Source organism: Pithys albifrons, chromosome 4 (genome assembly GCF_047495875.1).
Source record: "Pithys albifrons albifrons isolate INPA30051 chromosome 4, PitAlb_v1, whole genome shotgun sequence".
Classification (NCBI taxonomy): Eukaryota; Metazoa; Chordata; class Aves; order Passeriformes; family Thamnophilidae; genus Pithys; species Pithys albifrons.
Genome location: NC_092461.1, coordinates 61,773,792 through 61,795,285, shown reverse-complemented (window position 1 = coordinate 61,795,285; position 21,494 = coordinate 61,773,792). Strand labels below are relative to the sequence as shown.

The 21,494-nt window shown below is 41.8% G+C and overlaps 1 protein-coding gene across 1 annotated transcript; it reads right to left on the bottom strand.

Annotated features, from left to right (window-relative positions):
- Positions 1-348: 348 nt before the first annotated feature.
- On the bottom strand, positions 349-2,730 carry MSC (musculin). Its single transcript, XM_071553084.1, has 2 exons — positions 2,152-2,730; positions 349-1,390 (listed from the first exon to the last, which is right to left on the bottom strand). Exons 1-2 carry the CDS (start codon positions 2,674-2,676, stop codon positions 1,304-1,306), a joined length of 612 nt encoding a protein of 203 aa, XP_071409185.1. The 5' UTR covers positions 2,677-2,730; the 3' UTR covers positions 349-1,303.
- Positions 2,731-21,494: the final 18,764 nt, after the last annotated feature.

Sequence of the window (21,494 nt, the reverse complement as noted above, 5' to 3'; positions counted from 1 at the left end):
ACAACTACAGAGGGAAATGTAAAATGACAAAGAACAGCGAAAAAGCTATTATACTATATTATATTGATTTCTTAATCTACATTTTTATTTTTCTGCATCACAGAAGAGATTGTTACAGTGTATTCTGCAAGTTGTTAAAATATGGTTTTCCCTGCTTATTGATATAGTAGTGTGCTTCAAGTGAGTTGTTTAGGGTGAAAGTTTTCTAATCTGACTCTTTTGCTGGAGATGTATCTGCTCTCAAGAGGTGGGAAGGATAACTGTGTTTACAAAAGCAAGTTTCAAGAACACACATTACAAAGATGCTCACATATGGATGTAGCCACACACTATCACAGTACCAGTAAGTCATTGTAACCAAGCTTTTAATGTCATTTATAAAAAAATAGAGTTATTTACATTTGCAACTTATTTGATGGCATCCTCTTTTATTACAACATTTGAATTCATGAAGAAATGACACTATAACTCATTTGAGATTAAACTGTTCAAGATAAGCATAACACTACAGGAAAAATATTTAAAATATTGTGAATTCTTATTATTTTGCAGCATCATACAAACTGATTCTTTACAACCCATGCACTCCTGCCATATAGTAAGTAGAATTCCCTTCTAGATTAAGGTTTGGAAACTCTGCCACATTTCTAGGGATAGTCTCACATTCTTACATGTGACACTTCAAGACATAACTAAAGGAATTAGTTTAATTCTAATGTAGAGTAGCCTAATGCAGAATGTGGCCACTTACACATTTTTAAGAAAAGTCTGGTTAAAGGGACAGGAGGAAAAAAGGTATGACTATACTTAGTTGCAAGTAAATCAGACATGAATACAAAGACCATCAAAATATATTATAAATCTATCTGACTTTCAAAGCTACTTTAAAATACTGTTTTGTTTTACAGTACAAATAACACTGTTTGGGGTTAGTTTGTAGAGTTGTATTTTGGTCCATGCTGTTAATTCTATATCATTATATTCCTCTTTCATTAGTTTAAAAGCCTCAGAACAGCAGGTCCTTAGGCAGTGGTAAGAATGATGAAGCCAAGTCTCAGACTTCAGCTGCTGCAGTCAGTTCATAAAAACTCTAATTTCGACTGCCTCCCTTCTTTACTGCTTTAAATAATCATTCCTCAGCACACTAAGGGAAAAGAATGATGAGGAACAGAGATTTAACACTGTTAGAGGTGGGGATTTGTCTCCATCTTCTAGTCCTGAGCCAATAAACCTCAGCTCTTAAAAATATCCATCCCATAAGAAAGAAGATAAACAACAACAAAAAATCTCCAATGTATTCTGACTATGCAGTAGTTCCACATAATCTGCTGGCAGGAGAAACTTCTTTGGTGTCAGAGTCAGGTCTTCCTGAAACCACAAATGGCCAAGTCTGTAAGGAGAAAGAAAAGCTATTTCATATTAAGAGAAAGTTTAGCCTCATATGAAACTGGAGCTTTATTACTGATCAGTGTCTAACTCTGATTCAGTTGCAAACACGTCATTATGTTTTAGTCCCCATAGAAAGCACAGAGAGAGTTGAGTTCCTCTAACAAATATTTTCATTACGTTTCTCATTATAGTTAAATGCTCCACAGAAGCACTGCAATGGTCAGCAACAAATTGTTCTCATCAAAAATGCAATGCTTCTCTTGCTTTGCAACTGTTTGCATCATTTAATAAATAAAAAGCATACAAAATATTAAAAAACAATCAGTCTATATAAGAAACGTTTTTACCCCTGTGATCGAGCATCGGGCATTTAGTTTTGGACCGATGAACTCATGACAGCTTGCTTGTGCTCCCGGCCAGCCCGCAAAGCGAGTTACTCCTTTTTCGGACGCTAATCTTACCTAATGCCCGAGGAATGTTGTTCTTTAGTGTCCCCTACTCCGACTCCCCAGGACAGACACACCCGCCACCACCGAAGGCCAAGCACAGCTCTGGGGTTGCCCCCGGAGCGAGGGTGACAGGGAATTTACGAAGCAGCCAGGGCCGCCCCGCCGCTTCTTCCCGGGCAGGCACGGCCTGAGCGCTGCCAGCGGGGCCGCCGGGGCCGGTCCTGCGGGGCCATCCCCGGCAGCCCCCCGGGGCTTCGCAGCGGGTGCCCCTCGCCGCGCATCCCGCTCTCCGCGCCCCCCGCGCCGGCCGTACCAGGTTGACAGGGTGCACGTAGCCGTTCTCGTAGCGGTCCTCCTGAAGGAGCTGCCGTAGGTGGGCTATGTAGCTGGACGCCAGGCGTAGCGTGTCCAGCTTGGAGAGCTTGGTGTCGGGCGGCACCCAGGGCAGGCTCGTCTTCAGCCGGGAGAACGCCTTGCTCAGCACTCGCATCCGCGCCCGCTCCCGCGCGTTGGCCGCGTTGCGCTGGGACTGCTTCCCCTCGGGCGGCGGCCCCCGCGCCCCCGACGCCGCCTTCTTGCCTCCGGGGCCGCCGCCCCGCGACCGCTTCCTCTTGCAGCCGCTGCCCGCCGGCCCCGCCGCACAGCTGCCCTCGCCGTCCTCCTCCTCCTCCTCTTCCTCCTCCTCCTCCTCCTCCTCCGCCGCGGAGGAGTTGTCTCCCGAGGGGTAGAGCTCGCCGCGGGACTGGCGCTTGGCCGGCGGCTGCGGGTAGTCCAGTTGCAGCACCCGCAGGTCCATCTCGGGTAGTTCCTCCGCCTCGCTCCCGGAGCCCGTGGACATGGCCCCGAGCGGGCGGCAGGGAGGCGGGCAGCGCGGCGGGCAGGCGGGGGCGGATGGCCGAGGCGAGTCGGCCCAGAGCGGGGCGGGGGCGCGGGGGGGCGCGGAGGGGGGATGCGCCCCTTGACAGCGCTATATATCGGGTGTCCGCGGAGCGAACCATCTGCCGGGCGGAGGGGAGGAGAAGAGGGGCGCGTAGGGGAGGAGAAGAGGGGCGCGGAGGGGAGGAGAGGGGAGTGGGGCGGGGGTCGGACGCGGCGAAGCCCCGCGGCTGGGGCGGCGCCTCTCCGCGCTGTCCCGCGGTCCGCGTCGGGGCTGGTGCGGCGATGCTCGGAGACAGACCCATGAGTGGGGGCACACACACGGGGACATACGGGGTGTGTCTCTAGGTGCGTGTATGCTCTTCCGAGTAACGCCGCCGAGTGAATAAACTCCTTTCCTTCGGGGCAGAACCCTCTCCTAGCCCCGGAGGACGTAAAATACCTCCAAGGCAGGTCTCGTCGGTGTTTTCGGGACACTGTTCCCTGCCTTTAGGGCTAACCACGACCCGGGACTGCTCCCAGCCCGCCTACACTCTCTTTCTTTGCAGCTGGGGGATTTTCCAATCGTATAAACCCGTGCTCAGCCCCGCTTCTCGCAATCGAGAGGTGCGGCAGGACGAGGGGTCCTGCCCGCTGCCTGTCCAGCTCCAGGAAGCGGCTGTGCGAGCCCGGTGCCCCCGCCGGAGCGGGCAAAGGCAGCAGGAGACGCAGCACTTGGGGGCGGGTGTGCGATGTGTGGGTAGCAATACAAAAGTTCGCTGAGAACGTGCCTACTGTGTTTTTGATACTGTCAGTAATTTGAAGTGAAGCTACAGACAGTAGCGAGTGATTATACCGTGTCCGAGGGTTTCTCCACCCTCAGAGCAATTAATTAAACCCCAGTTAATTAAGCCATGTACACCTCTGTGTCACAGAGGAAAATAAACAAGTCAGCTTTTCTAGCTACGGACAGGCTTTTGAAACAAATTCCGCAGTACCACTTTTATAGTGTCCACGGGTGAGTGGAGGACCTTTTATCCAATGGAAATGCTGATATGCAAATTAAACAGGAGTATAAATTAAAAAAAAATAAAAAAGCAACCATCAGCTTGTATCCCTCGCAGCCCCTTAAAACGTCCCTTCTTTCCCAGATGAACAATCGGCGTTTGGTTCCTCCCTGGCCTTCGCAGACTGAATAGAGTTAACCAGAACAAAAATCCCGCTCTGGGGATAGAACCTAATGACTACAACAGGTGGAAAGATCGTGTCCGTCAATTTTTGCTCACGTTTTATCCCGTCCATTTTATTCTAGGCAGAGCGGAACCTTCCCGGCTGCTGCCACACAACTTTTCCCGGCATCGCCGCTGCCTGTGTGCCCAGCTCTTTGTTTCCCCTCTGCGCCAGCCTGCGGGTTCTCTGAGGCCACTTAACGCTATACAAACCCCGGCTTCACCCGCTGGGGCTAGAACCACATCAGAGCCGGGTTTAACGGCAGCCTTTCCAAGTGAAACTTGACATTTCTTGAACCACCTAAACAGGCAGCTGATCTTGCAACTGGATCTCTTGAACTTGGTTTGACACTACGATGCTCAGGCTGGGTCCCACACGCTGCACGGTGAAAGGGCAGTGCGCCGGACTTGGGGGTTGCTCTGCCTCCCCAATTAGCCTACATTATCCGTATATATCTATATATATCTATATATATCTATATATGTATCTATATCTATATATCTATATCTATATATCTATATCTCTCTCTCTATATATAAAGATACTGCAGGGAAAGAAATATAGGTTTCCTTTCCCCCTCCCCATCTCGGTTGTTTATACAGGTGCGGGCTGAACGCTTTCCCTGCTAAAGATTAATGAGAAAGTGCTGAATTTCTTTAAACAAAGGAGAATATGGTATCCAGTCTTAAAAGCCACAATGGCAAATCTCACCTTTCCTGCCTACCTTTGCCTCGGCGGATTAAAGGCGACACATAATGGATACTTCGGCTAATTTAATCAAATGATTAGGGGCGTGTGGAACAGCCAAATGGTCAGATCGTCTTTGCCTAGTTCTTGGTTAGTAAACGAAATGGGAAATGCAATGGAGTCAATTTGGAATGAACGTCAGGGGTTACTTCGGATTTGCTCCCAATGAAACCTAGCAGACCTGACTCCTCTCACATCTATTCAACCGCTAATTTCTGCGACCCTGACAAAGATATCATTTTCAGGATAAAGTCTTTGATGGGGCCAGGCATTACATCATGCTTCCATTTGCCAAGACGTCAATCCTTCATGCTTTCCGTGTGCTGAGTCCCTGGTATACCAGGACAGCATTTTACGCTTTACCATTATCAGGTGCAGTCCATTTCCCCTTTCTCCATTAAAATGTAAATCCACGATCTGTGATAGGACTCCAAGGCCAACATCCTCCCTGTTTCACGGTCCATTCCTTCACGCTGGGTGCGGTGCCGAGGCAGCCTGGGTTTGCAAAGCCCAGTGTGTGCGTGTCAAGGGATTGGAGAAGCAGCTAAAACAGCTCCTATTGGGAAGAAGCTACAAAGAGGTCCTTCCCCAGAGAGCTTTGCCTCTGGCAGCCTTGTTGGCGCTGAGGACACAAAAAACTAACCTTTACAGCGTTTCTCCGCTGAGGGGAGATTCCCGAATTGGAGAGGTGTACTGGGACAGTGGGTTACTTTTCTCCTATTTTTCCACAAGGCATTTTGGTAAATAAATGCAACCAAACACTCAGTCAAAGAGGAGTCCACGAAAACCAGATTCCTCCTTTATTTTTTGCAGTAGGTGAGGCTGTTTCGTGCCGCAGCTCAGGACCGACGACGGCGAAGACCACCCCCGGACAGGCTGGGCGGCTCCTGTGCCCGGGAGCCGCCGACCCCGTGGCAAAAGCGCGGCCCTAATGCGCCCTGCGGGTGCCTGGAATGAGTCAGAGCGGGTATAATCCTTTTATTTCCTTCCTAAGGTTTCAGAATAAATTATAGCAAACAGCAAAAGAGAAAAAAACCTGAGTGGTGGCTGATTCTGTAAAACGCAGGTTATCTCCGAGGATGGGAGGGGGAACTGCTGAAAGCCCCTTGTCTTTTACCTTCATCCTCTGGGGTGTTGGCCGGACAAAACTGAGTGGAAAAGGAGGATGATGTGTTCTCCATAAAGGGCTTTAAATAAGGTTTTCCTGTGGCATTTGCCCTTTCTTCGAACTTTACCGAGTGCTACCGAGTGACTTCTCCCCGACCTGAAGTGCGCTTACACATTTTTAGAAAGATCTAAACGTAACAAGGGCATTTTTATTAATTTTCCCGAGGTGGTGAGAAAAGAGGGGTGTCTGGAAGAGGGGTCTGGCAAATTTCTCAGTCTTTACCGTTCCACAAGCAGCTACAACACACATCCAGGCTGAGTGAAGGGCGTGCAAGGCTTCTGCCGCGGAGGGATGGATGCTTGGCATTGCCAGCCCAGTAGGAAAAGCTGGTGGATGAATTTACGCTTGCTAAATGCCACGTAGAGCAAAGACGCCTATACATGGCTCAGATCCCCGGGTAAAGGCACCGAAGGGAGAAGTGTGCTGTGTCCCTCATTCCCCCACCAATTTTGCCCCCGTTTAAAAGGCCTATTTTAACCAGGAATACTGTTTGATGTCAGGGTGCCCTGTCCTTATCCAGACGTCTGGTACGGATCGGGACACCACTAAAGGATTCTCTTTTGTACTGTCATTTCCAAAGGTGACAGCGCCATGTTATCCATGTCCCTCTACTCTGTCAGCCGCCTCTCTGGGAACACTTCGTATGAGCTAGCCCAGCTCTCCTGGTGCTGGGGGGATCCTGAAGCCATCACGGGGGACGACAGGAACCGCTAGCTCGAGCAGTTGCTGGAAATGAAATGTGTGTGCCTTGGGGGCGGGCTTTTCTAAAAAGTAGCTTTACACCATATAAGAAAATTAAAAACTACTCGTGGGTCAAGCCATGTCAAATAAAGCAAACAGTAGAAAAATAACCCCCTGGAAGGAAAAGAAAAGTATTTACTAGAGTTTATTTTGCTTAGAGAGTGCAAACCTTGCAATCAAGGGATATGTTCAATGATTCACTTTTGAAGGGACTACGAACCGCGATGAAAATCCCCTCTCGGTCCCCCCTCCTCCGCTCCTCGGGCATCATCCCGCGGGTCGGGGCTGCCTCTGCGGGGCGACCTCCTGTTTCGGGGCGGGTTGCTCTCTCCCGCCGTCGAGGGAGCCTATGCCTGGGCGATCGCCGGCCCGGCGAAGGCAATCCTCTACTCCAGGAGGAAAACCCTGCCGGAGGGGTTGCTGGGCGACAGGAGTGGAGCGAGCCGCTCGTGTGTTGCGCCGGGGACTGCGGGGCTGGCTTTACTGCCTGGGCTGCCTAGTGCTCCTTACTCAGCAACCCTGAGCATAAAAGGAATTACGTTTTTAGAATTAGAACCAGACAAATAGACAGACAAACAACAATGCCCCTCTCAAAAAAACAAAACAAAACAAAACAAAACAAAAAAACCCCCACCAAACCCACCAAACCCTCTCCCCCCAAAAAAGCATCAAAAACCAAAACCAAAACCCCAAATGCACAAAAAAACCCCCAAAAAGCAAAAAACAACCCCAAAATAAAACACAAACAAAATAAAAAAACCCAAGACCCACAGTTTTGTCCTTAGAGCCCCTAATTTCCTAAAAGGGGATCCCACCCCGCAGTACAAGGCAAGCACACCTTCCCCAAGGAAAGAAACCGCTCCTTGTTATTTACTCCTTCTCCACGACATTTCTAGTGCAATAACGAAAACGAGACTTTATCAAGTGTAATCACTGCCTTGCGTGGAGTTTGACCAGCAGTGAGTTTTGCTCAGGTATCCCCAACTTTCAGCAGGGTTTCCCCTGTGGAATAGCCAGGCAAACTCTTTAAATACCTTCTGGCGCCAGAAGAAAGTTCTCATGTAATAGATACCCGCCGGTGTGAGAACACGGTTTCTGCTCACTTCGTCAGTCAGCCAGGGTGGGGGGGTTTGGGGGAGACGGGGTTTTCCTTTAATTAAAAAAAGTATTTTTTCACTATTTTTATTTTTACAAATGATGCCAGGAGATGTGCTGTTGTTCTAAAAGAATCAGAATTAATGGTGCTGTTCAAATCACAGTTTATTTCTTCTCTTGGAGCAAATTAGCTGGAATAACAAGCAAACACCAGGCAAGAGGAAACACCGTGTTAGTCTCCTCCTTGTGTTTCACTATGAGAGGGAAGCCCACCAGAGGAAGACGGAAGAGATGGAGAGAGATAACACCACTACAGCACTTCATTATACTTGAACGCTCAGCACACTCGCAGGTATGGGCTGCAGCAGAGCAGACCGAGGAGTGCGGCTTCCCTAGAAAATGCTAGAGAAGGCAGTGGGGGCTCCCAGGCAGGGGCACGCAGCCGGTGAAACGTCTTCGTGGGCAGCAGGAGGAAAATCACTGCCCAGAGTTATCCAGAGTCACTGAAAACTCCTGCATTCTGGCATCGAAGGGCACAGAGTGCATGTAGGCTGCAGTCACAGCAGCCTCACATTCAGTCTGGTGAAATTATTCATTATTTTGTCTAGGAAACAAATTTTCTGTTGAAGGCACCTAGGCAGCCTCCTGAACACCAGTTAGGACAGCTGCCACACGATACCTCAGTAGTGCTTAGGCTCCAAGTGCAGGTCGTGCCAGGATGGATGCTTTTTCTCTTGTAAGAGACAGCATCACCTTATCTGTGCTCTGTTCCCCTTCAGAGAATATAGTGTATCTGTATATAATACTCACTTTTTCAGATGTTTGAATTGGTGGACCTATAATGCACCTAGATTATAAACTGATAAAATTACAAGTGACCACGTCGCCCCATTACTGAGTTAATTCTGAGAGTGTGACATGCCACAGTTCCAACAATGATTTTAGATGTAATAGACATGGTTCTTCTAACATTCAAACTTGACATACATAAGTAGATTTGTATGTAGAAGGGCAGAGCTTAAGATTAAGAACTCAACTGTGATGTTGTAGCACCAATTTTCCCCACTTTCTGAATGCTTGTTTCTGTATCTACGTAATATTAAACCAGAGATTTTCTTTTCACAGTATTTCTAAAAAGTGCTGATACATCTGAAACCACTTCATTATGGTAGTAGTGCTTTAAAGTTCAAGTAGGCAAAATGTTCCAGAGTCTCCCAGGCTGCTTCCTGTCATGATCTTACAATACTCCGTTTGCAGATGCTTCTTGATGGCTGAAGAGGAATTCCTTTGCAAAATATTTTGTGGTCTGTTTTCTTTTTTTTTTTTAATTTTGTGATCATGGCCATATTCCTGTACATGGCCTTATTTATTTATTTCTTATTAAAAGAAATAAGACCCAAAAAGAGAATAGATGTTCAGAGAAGCAGTGAAGTAAATTTTTATAGTCATATTTACAACTCAAACACTAAACCTTTAGGGAGAGTTTCTGTCTTTTATTCCTATATTCTGGAGCAAATTTTGTTTTGAGAAAAAGCCATTTGGATTTCAGATAATGAAAAATGCCCCAGATGATTTAATCCTGCAGAATAACTCCATTAACATAACATCAGCTCTTAAACCAATGACCCTGGGAGCTGGAGATCTCTTTCTAATCTCTGCAGACCTTTAAACTTGGGGTTTTTTCTTTGATAGTTCATTGTTCATAACAGGCACAGTTGAAGTCAGACTTTACCTTTCCTTACTTGTTTGAATTATGTTAATGGCTAATTATTAAGAACAAACCAGCATACAAAACATACTTTTCTTTCTTCTTTTTATGGTAGGTTCCTCCAATTCAGCAACTGGAAAATCAAATGCATCTGAATTTATCTACATCTTATATCAAAGAAAATGGCTGTTCTGTCAATATCAGGGCTCATGGCAAGGATGAACCCATGCTATTAAAGGAACCCATACACATTGTGCAAGAACCTGTTTAGAATTACTGCTTAACATTAAACAAGACAGTTAACTAATTTTGCAGAACTGGAGGCATACCTTATATTTTGAATGGATGCCTGTGTAAAGAAAAAATGGGAACACTACTGAGGAAGTTCATCAACTACCGTAAAAAATCACAAAGCCATCAATTTTATTGAGGTGATGCAGTGACTAACATAAGGTGAAAATCTAATTCACAATGTCCAGGTCTTTTCCTGTGGACCCTGCATTAAAATAGGAAACATTTGTACCAAAATAAGCAGAAATACATTTGATGTAAATCTGGAAAAAAACCAGTTTGACTAAGGACCTCTTGAAGCAACTAAAAATAAGCAGTAATGGATTCCACAGTTCCTCTGAGAGAGAGAGACTTCCATAGTTCTCTCTCAAGGATATTTTTCCATGTGAAAACTGGATTTAAGGATATTTACAAACTCTCTCACAGGTGTACTTAGCATAACTTAGATGCTTATCAGGTATTAAATTACCAGTGTCTTTGGAAACAAGCACAGACTATGATACATGTTCTAAGCTCCTCATAATTAATGTAATAATTATTTTTACCATTATATTTCTGGAGAAAAAAAGACACAGGTTATTTTATAAAGCATCCAGAGCCTTTTCAAAAGTAGCATTTTTCCATTCAAGATGGAATAGAATCTTCATAGCAACTTCTGAAAAATTCTCTAAAAATCTAATATTACAGTTTTAGTATCCTCCTAGCTGACCATTTCTGAGGAAAGGTTATTAGAAGCCAATACAATGTTTTTCTAAACTTGTCACCCAATCTTGTGTGTACTTGCAGTAGGAGACTGCATAGAATACTTTAAGACTTAGCTGTTGATTTGTTCACTTTAAGTGGCTTAAAATATGCAAGTGCACTCTGTTCAAAATTGTTAGTTGAAGAAAATTACATTTACAGTTGATTTACCTTGACTGCTTTTACTTTCAGTTCTCCTTTATCTCTTAGGCTGTCATGGCTCTACTTCACCATTAGGCAGCTGGTTTGGCATCACACTGACAATGAGAGCTGAGGATCCCATGAAGCCATAATGTAATGGATAGGAAAAAGAATAAGATGCTGTTTTGGTTTAATGAATCAGGATCATATCCTGTGTTAAAGGGTCAAATGGACCAGCCAGCAACTAAGCCCCACCCAGTTGCTTGCTCACTCCCTTGTCATTGGGATGGGAGAAAGAACTGGAAAGGTAAAAGTGAAAAAAGTTTAATAGGTAAAGCAAAACCTGTTTGTGCAAGAAAAGTGAAATAAGGAATTCCTTTACCACTTTCTAAGGGCAGGCAGGCATTCAGCCATCCCCAAGAAAGCAGGGCTCCATCACAGGTAACAGTGACTTGGGAAGAGACACATCCTTTTTGCCACAGTGCTGAGTATGAAGCCTTCTGATATAGAATAACCCTTTGGTCAGCTGGGGTCAGCTGCCTCAGCTGTGTTCCTCCCAACTCCTTGTGCACCCTCACTGGTGGAGTGGTGTGAGAAGTAGAAAAGGCCTTCTCTGACATTGTGCAAGAACTGCTGAACAATATATGAAACATCTCTGTGTTATCAACACTGTGTCCAGCACAAATCAAAAAAATAGTCCCACGCCAGCTACCATGAAGAAAATTACCTTTACCTCAGTGAAAACCAGCATAGCAATTATACATTCAAACAGACCTTAATAAATAGAAGACAGGAATAAGATTCTTAACAGGCATTTGCTCTCTGTTTCTTAAAATTATGGTATGTTATCCAATATACAACTTTGAGAAGCTGGCCTCTGGCAAGTCTGCTCTTTATGCTTTAGTTTAAGATCCCTAAAGGGTAATTGTGAAGATAGTTGGACCCATAATAAATACATTAATCTTTGTATTATTGGCAGAATAAGGAAAGGTGAACCAAAGAGCTGTTACTCTTTCCCACAAAACCAGAATGACTTAGAATAAGAAAGAATTTAAACCATGGAAATTATTTAACCTTTGAGCAGGGAAAGTTGTATTTCTTGATATAACATTTTTTGAACATCTTTATTGAATTTATTTTCCTAGAAGCTGGTGTTCATGGTTCTTGGAGAAATGGTTCCTTAATGAGCAAAACCACAAGATTACATACAAAACCAAACCCAAAATGCTTCTGACTTTCTGAGATGCACCTACATTAATGTGCAAGTTGTATCTATCAGTCTATAAAAAGGCTCTGGAAACAGAGAGAACTGCCTAACTGTATATTTGTGCTTCACTTGGAGCTACCCCAATCTTACTGCTGTGCGTTCTGCTTTTGAAAGCACTAGACATACAGGCCTAATATAAATTAAGGGTTGCACTCTTTGGCTGTTTTTGGCAAAAATGAAAGAGTAAGGTGAAAGATGAATGACTCCAAATCGGTAGGGAACTGGTGGAGCATGAATACGGCAGATATTTTATTGCTGTACTAGAAGGAATGATCACCAGGTTCAGTGAGTTCATCAGATTGTAGTAAAATGTGGATTAAAAAAACCCACAAAAAGGTGCATGTAATCATTCCTTCAAACACTGTGCATTTCTGTGAATTAAAAAGGTGCTTTTGAAAACACAGTGACATCATTGTCTGGTAAAAACCCCCAGGCTTTTGCATTCCAGATGAGCAAAAAGGAACAAACCAACTAAGAGACCTTTGAAGATATAACCTATTCAAGCTTGTTATTCATCTTATTGAGGAAATAAAAAATTAAGTGTTCAACTTGCTTATCAAAAACAGCATGCCAGGAGGCAGTTGGAAGGATATAGGTATGGTATCTCATATGACTTCCTAAATAAAAGCTTTACAGTGGTATCATGTGAAGCACCCATCCTAAATAGAAACTGGACTTATAAAGCAAATGCTGCAGAGAATTATGTAGTTTCAAAGGTTTGCTATTGGCATAGGAAAATCTCATAATATCATTAAATTGATATAGCAACAAATCGGATGGATTATTTATTAGTTTGGAACAAATGTATCTATCATACAGTAGTATGGATCCATGCCTGCATCCTCAGCATAAATGCAAACAGTAGAAGGCAGGCCCAAACACACATTACGATGCCTTTAGTGAAACAACAGATTGTTTTTATCAAAAACCCCTGAAAGATTTAGCAAGCTAAGAGTCATCCAGTGCCAAACTAAGGTGAAGATAGATGATGGCAACCTATTCTTAAGCATCCCTGCAATTAGAAATAGTCACGTGGTAACAATTGATGCTTTCCAGTGATGGAATACAAAACTATTCAAAGGGATGTTTCACTTCAAGAATATGTAAATGACTTACTCTTTAGTTTTATGCTACATTAAAAGAAAAATTATAGTTTCCATTTGTCAAGCAAATCCAACAAAAGTGAGCAGAATAAGATCATGTCCAAGATACCCAAGGCTAATCCTTTACATGATTTTTCGTAAAACGCTGTGGGTTTAGGGTGATAGAAGGACTGAAGGGGGCATGTTCTGCCATTCTTTACCTCAAAATTATCACAGTCAAGATACATTGCTAGTGTCTTTGTACTTATCTATGTGTAGCATTTGAGATGTAGATAAATTGACATAAATCTTGTTTAGGGTGCAGTTAATCTCAACTGATTTCAGCCATCTCACCCTTTGGCATTACAAATCAGATAGTTAGGAACGAGTGGCAAGAGTTACAGTTTATAGGTCAAAATGTCACCTGTTACATTTGTTACATGAAATGTCAAAATGTGGGAGGCATTCATGAGGCAGCATATAGAAATACTGCACTAACATCCATTTTTTTTCTGTGTTCTTTAGATGAATAAGATAGAGTGCTTGGGTAGTTTCAGGCAGAAACAGAGATCATGCCAGAAGAGGAAGGAAATATGATTAAAAAGATCTTTCCTTTTAGAAGAACTTTGCCTTTCAGCAAAGGCAAAGATTAGCGAGTGTTTAGGCTCTGTAATGGAAACTTTTGGGATGTGTCTGTTGTGTCTTTATAACTCCGTCATGATCAGAAAAACTGGAATAGAGCCTGTTGTGTAATAAAAATTAAAAACTACTTTTATGCTTTTTTCAGTACCTCTGCTATGTGAAATAATTTAAACTGAACAAGAGAGTATTGACTGCTCTTTCCAAGCAGCCACAGTGCTCATCTTCATGCATAATGCCATTTTAAAGATAAATTCAAGAAGGAAAAAGTATTCAGAAACAGGATAATATATTCTGCCACCTCCCACTCCCATCTTGCTTTTTAAGCACGTCAAAAATTAATTCAAGAGTCTTCTTAATTAAAAAACCCCAATTAATTAGGGCAATTATTACAACAGTTAGAATTATACTAAGCCCTAAGGTCCATTCAATCCAGTCCTGTCCAAATTATTAAAAGCAAATAACTACAAGAGTGTATGTAAAAAGGAAGAATATGGTGATATTCCTCAGAAAACTGTCTCCACAGCCAATAATTTGAATTTCAGTAATTTTCTAAGCCACACATTTAGTTTTTAAATGTAGTGGACTCCGATAGATTTTTTTTCCCCATGAATTGACTTTGGAATCCATGTATGTTTTTACCATCCCACCTTTCTGAAGCAAAACCTAATTAAATACATTAGGTCACAAATCACTTTCATTAACTGAAGAGTAGAGTAAAGGTGGATTAAGTCTCATAGGAGACTCAGACAACCACAGAATACTGTAAATTATATGTGCAGACCATGTTGTCTGGTTTGAGTGTACAAAGTAAATCCTGTGTACCTTATTTCCTATGAATGTTCAGTTGGGATTGGTGCAGTGGACTTGTCACATTCAGCCCTGGACAGAAGAGAAACTAAGGTCTGATTGTCAGGCATTACAATTACCTTCACCTTTGGATTTTCCCACCTTTTTAAGAAGGACACAATGCACTGCAAGCAAATTCCAGAAAGTAACACTTCAATCAAAAATGATGACCTGGAGCAGAATTTCAGGATCACCAACAGTTTGGATGAGTTTTCTGTAGTGTCTTTATCATAGAAAATCACTTCATAAAGTGTTTTTAAAAATGATTTTCCCTAAAAACTGTTTATGTCTTGACTCTGAAAACTTCCATTCGCATAATTTCCATTCGCATAATTTCTTTTACCATTTTAACTGGTATCAGCCATGAATTTTCTGTATACATTGAAGACTTCACTGTCCATCACTCAAATATTTACTAATCTTCCTTTTTGCTGTTGAAAACAGAACTACAGTCTTCTGTGAATGTATTTATTTTAGTTGAACAAAAATTCCTTGATTTTACTAGTTTTGTTCCTATTTACTAACCACTGGTTTCTAGATAACAGATTTCAAGGATTTAGTGTATGTTTTGTCTCCCCTGAAGACACTTCAGAGACACTTTGGTGTTAGCAATCAAACACTGAAATATTTTGGTTGCTTTTTTGTTATTATCAAGGGGTTATTTGAATCAAGACAATTGTTGTCTAGGTAGCTTATGGATATATAGAGGAGGTCAGGAAGAAAAGTCCACTTTTGAAACATGTACTTCTCTATACAATCTGAGCTTGCTGTTACAGTTTTTTATGATATAGAATCATAGAATTATAGATTATATTGAACTGGAAGGGACCCATAAGGATCATCAAGTCCATCTCTTGGCCTTGCTTAAGACAACCTGAAGTCTGGACTCTAAAGAATATAAGTATTCTAGCCTTGTAGAAAAACACTTGCAAGGCTATTAGTTCCTTATGTATAAACCCTTATTCTTTCACTCTTTTAATATAATTTTCTTGTACAAAAATGTTAACCACAAGTGTTCTATAAAAAGTATCTCTCTTTTGGGTAGGCTGTCAAGGGATGTCAGAACAAAAAAATCTTCCAGCTCCCAGATTTCAAAACTGTATTTCTAACATAGAAGTAAGCTGACAATAAGCACAGTTCTCCAGACTCATCTAGAAACAAGACAGTCACTATTCTTCATTCTGTAAGTTTGCTCTGAACACCTTCAGCCACTTTGTGAGTTTGGCAACCCACAGCACAGACTCAGAGGCCCAGACTGCTTGGCTGCCTCTTCATTCAGTGTTGCCATCAATATGTTTGTCACTGCAGGTAAGAGGAGGTTTCCTGTCACTGTCTGAGCTTTGCAATTGAGAGGATCACACATTGACATCCAGATGCTTCAGTGTGCATGAAGAATCATTTACATGACTCATTTTCTGATTTGCAGCTACTGCTTTTCAGTCTGTGATGTCAAAATAATGTATTTTTAGGAAGAACTAAAGTATAGCTGTTTTCTAATATTCCATAGCTAGGGCTTTGTACTGCAAGATGCAGAAAAGTTCTTGAACTCAGCATTTCATGATGAAAACCAGGGATTTTTCATTGCTCCCTTTTCTGGGATGTTCCACCTGAAAGCCACCATAATTCTGTAGCATAGAGTAAAACTGCTGATACCCAAACCTAGAATATGGCCACATGGAACAAAGGGAAAAAGCCCACCAAACAAACAAATAAATCAACCTGAAAGTAGATGCTTTTCTTGCAGCTTACTTTACTGCAGTCAAATCTTCACTGCAGAAGTTTACTGCAGAGTTTTTTCTGACCCCAGGGGAAATTTTAAATCTTCAAAATTATCAATTAATTGTTGACAGAAAGCCTTCTGTGTGGCACTGGCAAATTTGCAGACCTCTACTTAGACCTCCAAAACCTTTCTTAAAAGGGAGAAGGAAATTTCCATTACAAATCAAGAGACAAGTGCCATCACTGAGCACATCCTATGTCTGAACCTACTTTTTATAGTCATCTTTCATGGAGTCCTAAAAAATAGTCTATAATCTTGTTCAGACTGAGGAATGAGATTTTAGAAATTATGGCTACTGAATGCTGCTCAGTGAGTGATGCAAAGTGCTTCTAATGTCACCCTTTTTTATTTATTCAGGACTTTTTATAGGAATAATTTACAAGAAGTGATTACCTATGTAAATGAAAACAGAATCAAGTAACCTTAGATACTGAGGTACTACTAGAAATTAAAAATATATTTCTGGAGACAAAAGAGAAATACTTAGGGACAGGGCAGTGTCTGATACTGCCTTCTTCAGCAGTTAATTTCCGTTGAACTACTGTGTGCACTTTTCATAAGTTTACCCTCACAAAGCTGCTTGGGCATCCTAGAGCCCATAAAATTCACAGCCAATCAAATCAATCAGCCAAATAACTAAATGGCAACATTAGACAAGTATAGGCATATATTTATATGTGCCTAGTTCATAATTTATGGATGCAGGGAATAGGGAACCATAGATTTATTATTATCATTCAGTGATAAAAGCATCAATATTAAGCCATGGAGTCTCCTTGAAAGAGGGACCTCACCTGTGGGATGACTTTTATAAGCACTTTTCTGTTACCTCCTGGGATAAAAATTAGTGGAATATTCACCTAAGAATTTCAAGGACCAAAAAGGACCAGAACACTCTTGCCCTCTATCTCCAATCACTTTTTGTCTTTTCTCTTGGTGGTCAACATTCTTACTAAAGCCATAAATTAGCATGATTTATGAGCTACTAACAGTGATCTATTCATTAAAATGTTCTGGATGAAAGTAATAAATTCAATCAGATATAATTTTATGAAATTGATTGTGTTAAATCTGAAATGTGAAATACAGAAAGCTGCGGTTAAACAGCTGTAGAATACATTTGTATTTGTGTGGTCTAAACAAATGAGGGACTTGAGAGTAAATATTTTCCTCACTTCTGTCAGTTTCATAAGATGAATTTTCCTCCTGTTATTTCAAAATTAAAAAATTCCAATGTTGGATTGGAAAAATTTACATTTGGTTTGGCTTGCATGAATAGTTGTGGTTAAAACAAATGTCTTGCCAAAAATCAATTTCCTATGTCTGGTCCAGCCAGTATGGACACCAAAAACAGCTCTTGAAACCCAAGCAGTAGGTGCTGCATTTATGCAGGTCTCCAATGGATCCTCAAGCTAAATAATGTCTCTGAACTTGGTGCAACTCTCCTTCTGGAGATGAGTTTCCTTTTTTTTTGCAATATACCTGCAAGCACTGATCTTGGTTGAGAAGAAAGTTTTCTAAACCACTGTTCCTAAGATGAATTTTTGGACAAATTCCATTTTGGACAAATGCTTAAAAACTTTGTGCAACCTTGGTCAGTTCCTCAATATTGCCTATATCTTTCAAGAGTCTGATTCACAAATATCCATACTTTTACAATGGTTGCATTTCTGCATTTCATCTTTTACTTTCCATCTTTCTCATCTGGAGATAATTTAGGTCTCTCCAAACTAGCCAGATGGACTCTACGCCAACAGGTGGATATTTGACAACACCATTTATTTTCATTCCTAAAAAAAAAAAAAAAAGCTAGTGAATTTCCATTTCTCTATTATGCAGACATCACTGGCTTTTTAGAGAGTACTTTAATAAAAGGTTAGAAGAAATATATATGGAATTTTTGTCAGCCTTGTGTTTTCATGCATGCTTTCTGCTTCCATTGTATTTCCTTTCAACCTCTCTGGTCCCTACACAGACTGTTCTCATTCATTGATTTACATCATCCATAATAGTGGCTTTAATGTTACTGGCAGTTATGCAATACATGTCAAACTCCTTTGCAGATACTGTTACTTCCACAAAAGACAAGTAGAGTTATTGAATAGTAGTGTGAAAATGCACCATCTGAAGTGTTATTTTGTCATCTTCCACAGATAACTGCAAACTTTTTCAGCATTTCATCCTTAGGACCTACCAAAGATTTTGTGTTTTTCACAAGTAATGTAAAGGAAAGCTCTTGATGGAGCATTACTAAGCACTTGTGGAACTCCAACAGGAATAGTGTTTGCTAGACAAATGGCACTGTGCTGGTTTAAAGGTAAACCGACAGGAGAAACAAACTCAACAGGAGAGAGATTATGAGTCAGAGTTACAATTTAATAAAAATATTACAATAAATGCAGTAGCACAAAGAGAAATTGGTTTTAACCCACAAACTCCAGAAGTATAACCCAGCCCCCTGGGGCACAAACAGAATGGTGTTCATCAGCCCCTGTGCTGAGCCCCACTCCCCGTGGTTCCCCCAAGTCCAAAGTATAAGGAGGTGAAAAACCTGTTGGTGCAGATGAAGGTTGCAGTCTGGTCAAGAGTGGTGGTCTCCTCCTGTCAAGGTTCTGGTCCTTCTCTGGATCCAACGAGTGGTCCCAGAAGTCCCCAAACCCCAAGATTATATACTCTCTGGTTCAGGTGAGACCACCCACTACCTCCCCCAGGGCGGGGAGTTCCAGAATGGGTGATCTAACTCTGTGAGTCATGGGTATTTTGGATTTGTTGATGGCCCATTAGCAGACATGCCCCCTCAGGCTCCGTGTGGAGGTGCTAATAACTTCTTTGAGGGAAGTTATCACAGCTCTTATCTCACAGGTTTCTTTAACACCCACCTTACATTCTGAGAGGTTGGGTGTGCCTTGGTCTGCTGCTGCAAATAGTCCATTGTGGCATTTGACTTACAGTATCTGGAATGGAAAAAGTCCTGTCAGAAGTGGACTTGTAAAGAAAATGAAGAAGTTACCTCTAATGCCCTAAAAACTGAGGGGTTTAATGTTGTTTAAATGTACAAAATGGAGTCTATTGGGTTTTTTTGCCAAGTCACCGTTCTCCTTCCCAAAATCCCCCGCGTTATCCTTATCTCCCACTTTGGAATGTCTGCAGTGTCCTTGAGGAAGGCTCAGAAAGTTTTCTCATTGGCCTATATCTAACCCTTTCTATTGGTTGTTAACCCTTGCATCCTATTGGTGAAAATCCAAAGCCCCTCGGGATTCCTATTGGTCATATCCTGATCCCCCTTGAACCCATAAATACCCCCTTCTGTTATCAATAAAGCTCTCTCTCGTCCCTCTGCTGTGGTCCCTGTGTGGTCTTTGTGGGTTCCCTGGGGGCTACGTGGTCGGGGGCAGTAGGGGGAGCACAACCCTCTAGGTAATGGGCTAAGCCCTGGACCTAGAGACCCACTCAACCATTGCAGTCCATGGTTAACAGTTCATGAGAAATGACACAGAAGGTTTTATAATACCCAGCTTTGGTCACACCCACACAGTGATAAACTGGTCCCAGCTTGCTGAACTAAAACAGGCACCATGTTCAAAATTACTGTAGACTATTTATCATAGAGGTGAAGGAGATTCACTGTGGTTGAGCTGATTGACAGCTCATGATGTAGTCAGATGTTATAAAGGTTCATGCAATTCAATCAATTATAGGCAAAACCATCCTCCCTGATAGGATACTTTACTGTCTAAGTTTCTTGAGGATTTCCATATAAATTCACTTAGTTTCTAATAAAGATATATAGTTCAGAAGATATTTGGCTTGGAATTATCCTTTATTGGTTTCAGAAAGCATCATAACTTGGAGATAAATTATGTACAGTTGAATGTCTATTAATCAATTATAGAAGACAGAGCTTTATTGTTGTTACAAAGTATTTTATTTGATTAGCACAACTGTGATCAGAAGGTTTCTCCCTACTTGACGGAATGTTTTTGGCAAGTTAGTTGCAGCTCAGGATAACAACTCTCTATTTTAGCTTTTGGAATATGTGGTCAACATCACATGGCAACAAAATGCTGTTTCTCCCAGACTGGTCTTTGACAAAGTTCAAAATCATTTGCAATGATTGCTCTAACCTCTGTGACAACTGCTAGATTTTTCTGGCTGTGCAGTAACTATTTCTTAGTCAAATACAATTGTTTTCTCAGCAAAGGGATCACCCTCATATACCTGCTTATGCTTCAAATGTGGGTTTTGATTTATTCAACAGTGTCAGTATCATTTGCTCAACAGTGTCTTAGAAAGTACTGCTGAGAGACAGTGCACTGTTACAAAACACTGTTCATTATAGTCTGCTAATGCTTTAATTTTGCCTTTTATAATGTGATTTCAGTATTCGAAACACACATTCCCTGCTTCCTTTTCTTAAAATTGAGCCAGTGAGGTGAGAGCAGAGCAGCTGCTAGTACAGTGGCTGCTGCTGACTGCCCTACACTGGGAGTGTTGCACCAAGGTTGGTACAGACCAGCATTCATGGGACTTATTAATACACCAGTTTGGACTATATTTTCAATTTGTTATGCAAGACGGACAGAAACTCAAATGACAGCAAAGGCCACTTCAAAGGGCCTGGTCTCTTATCTGTGTAATGAGTTCTAATGAAATTAGAAGACAAGGCTACCTTTATGAAGAAGTGGAGTGAGAGAGGACATAAAAGTAAATGTTACCTTAGCATAACAGGAAAAAACTTGGAAGATGGCCAAGACTGTTTCTGTTACCATTAAGGACAATTTATTAATTGTATGTTATGAAACCTAAATTTGGGAAAAGATTAAAAAGGAGAATCCATAAATGCTGGAGAGCATATGACATAGTAGGTGCAAATACAGTGGGAATAGCCTGGAATCTCAATAATTTATGGGACAATGAAAAGCAGAAGTTTTAACTGGCATCTGTCAGTTGGAGGAAGTGGTTGAGTTAAACTCCTGGACCAATTGATTAAAAACTACTACTAGCAGCTAGGGCAGTGAAGAATTAACAAAAGAAAAGAGTAGTTTCATACTGTTGTAGTGAAATGAAATATATATTTGTTAAACTGAGATAAGTTTATATGCAACTTTATCTTGGACTTGTTGCTCCTATATTGGCATCTTGAGCAAAATAATGATAAAACATTAATAAACCATATACAGATCTTTCAAGGTTAATACAGTTTGTTAACTCTTCTGTGGAAAACTCCTGTTTATTAATTACTAAACTACTATAGGCATAGTATCAATGGGTATGATGTAAGTTCTATCACTAGTTCTGTGTGGTACAAAGACCTGTCACTTT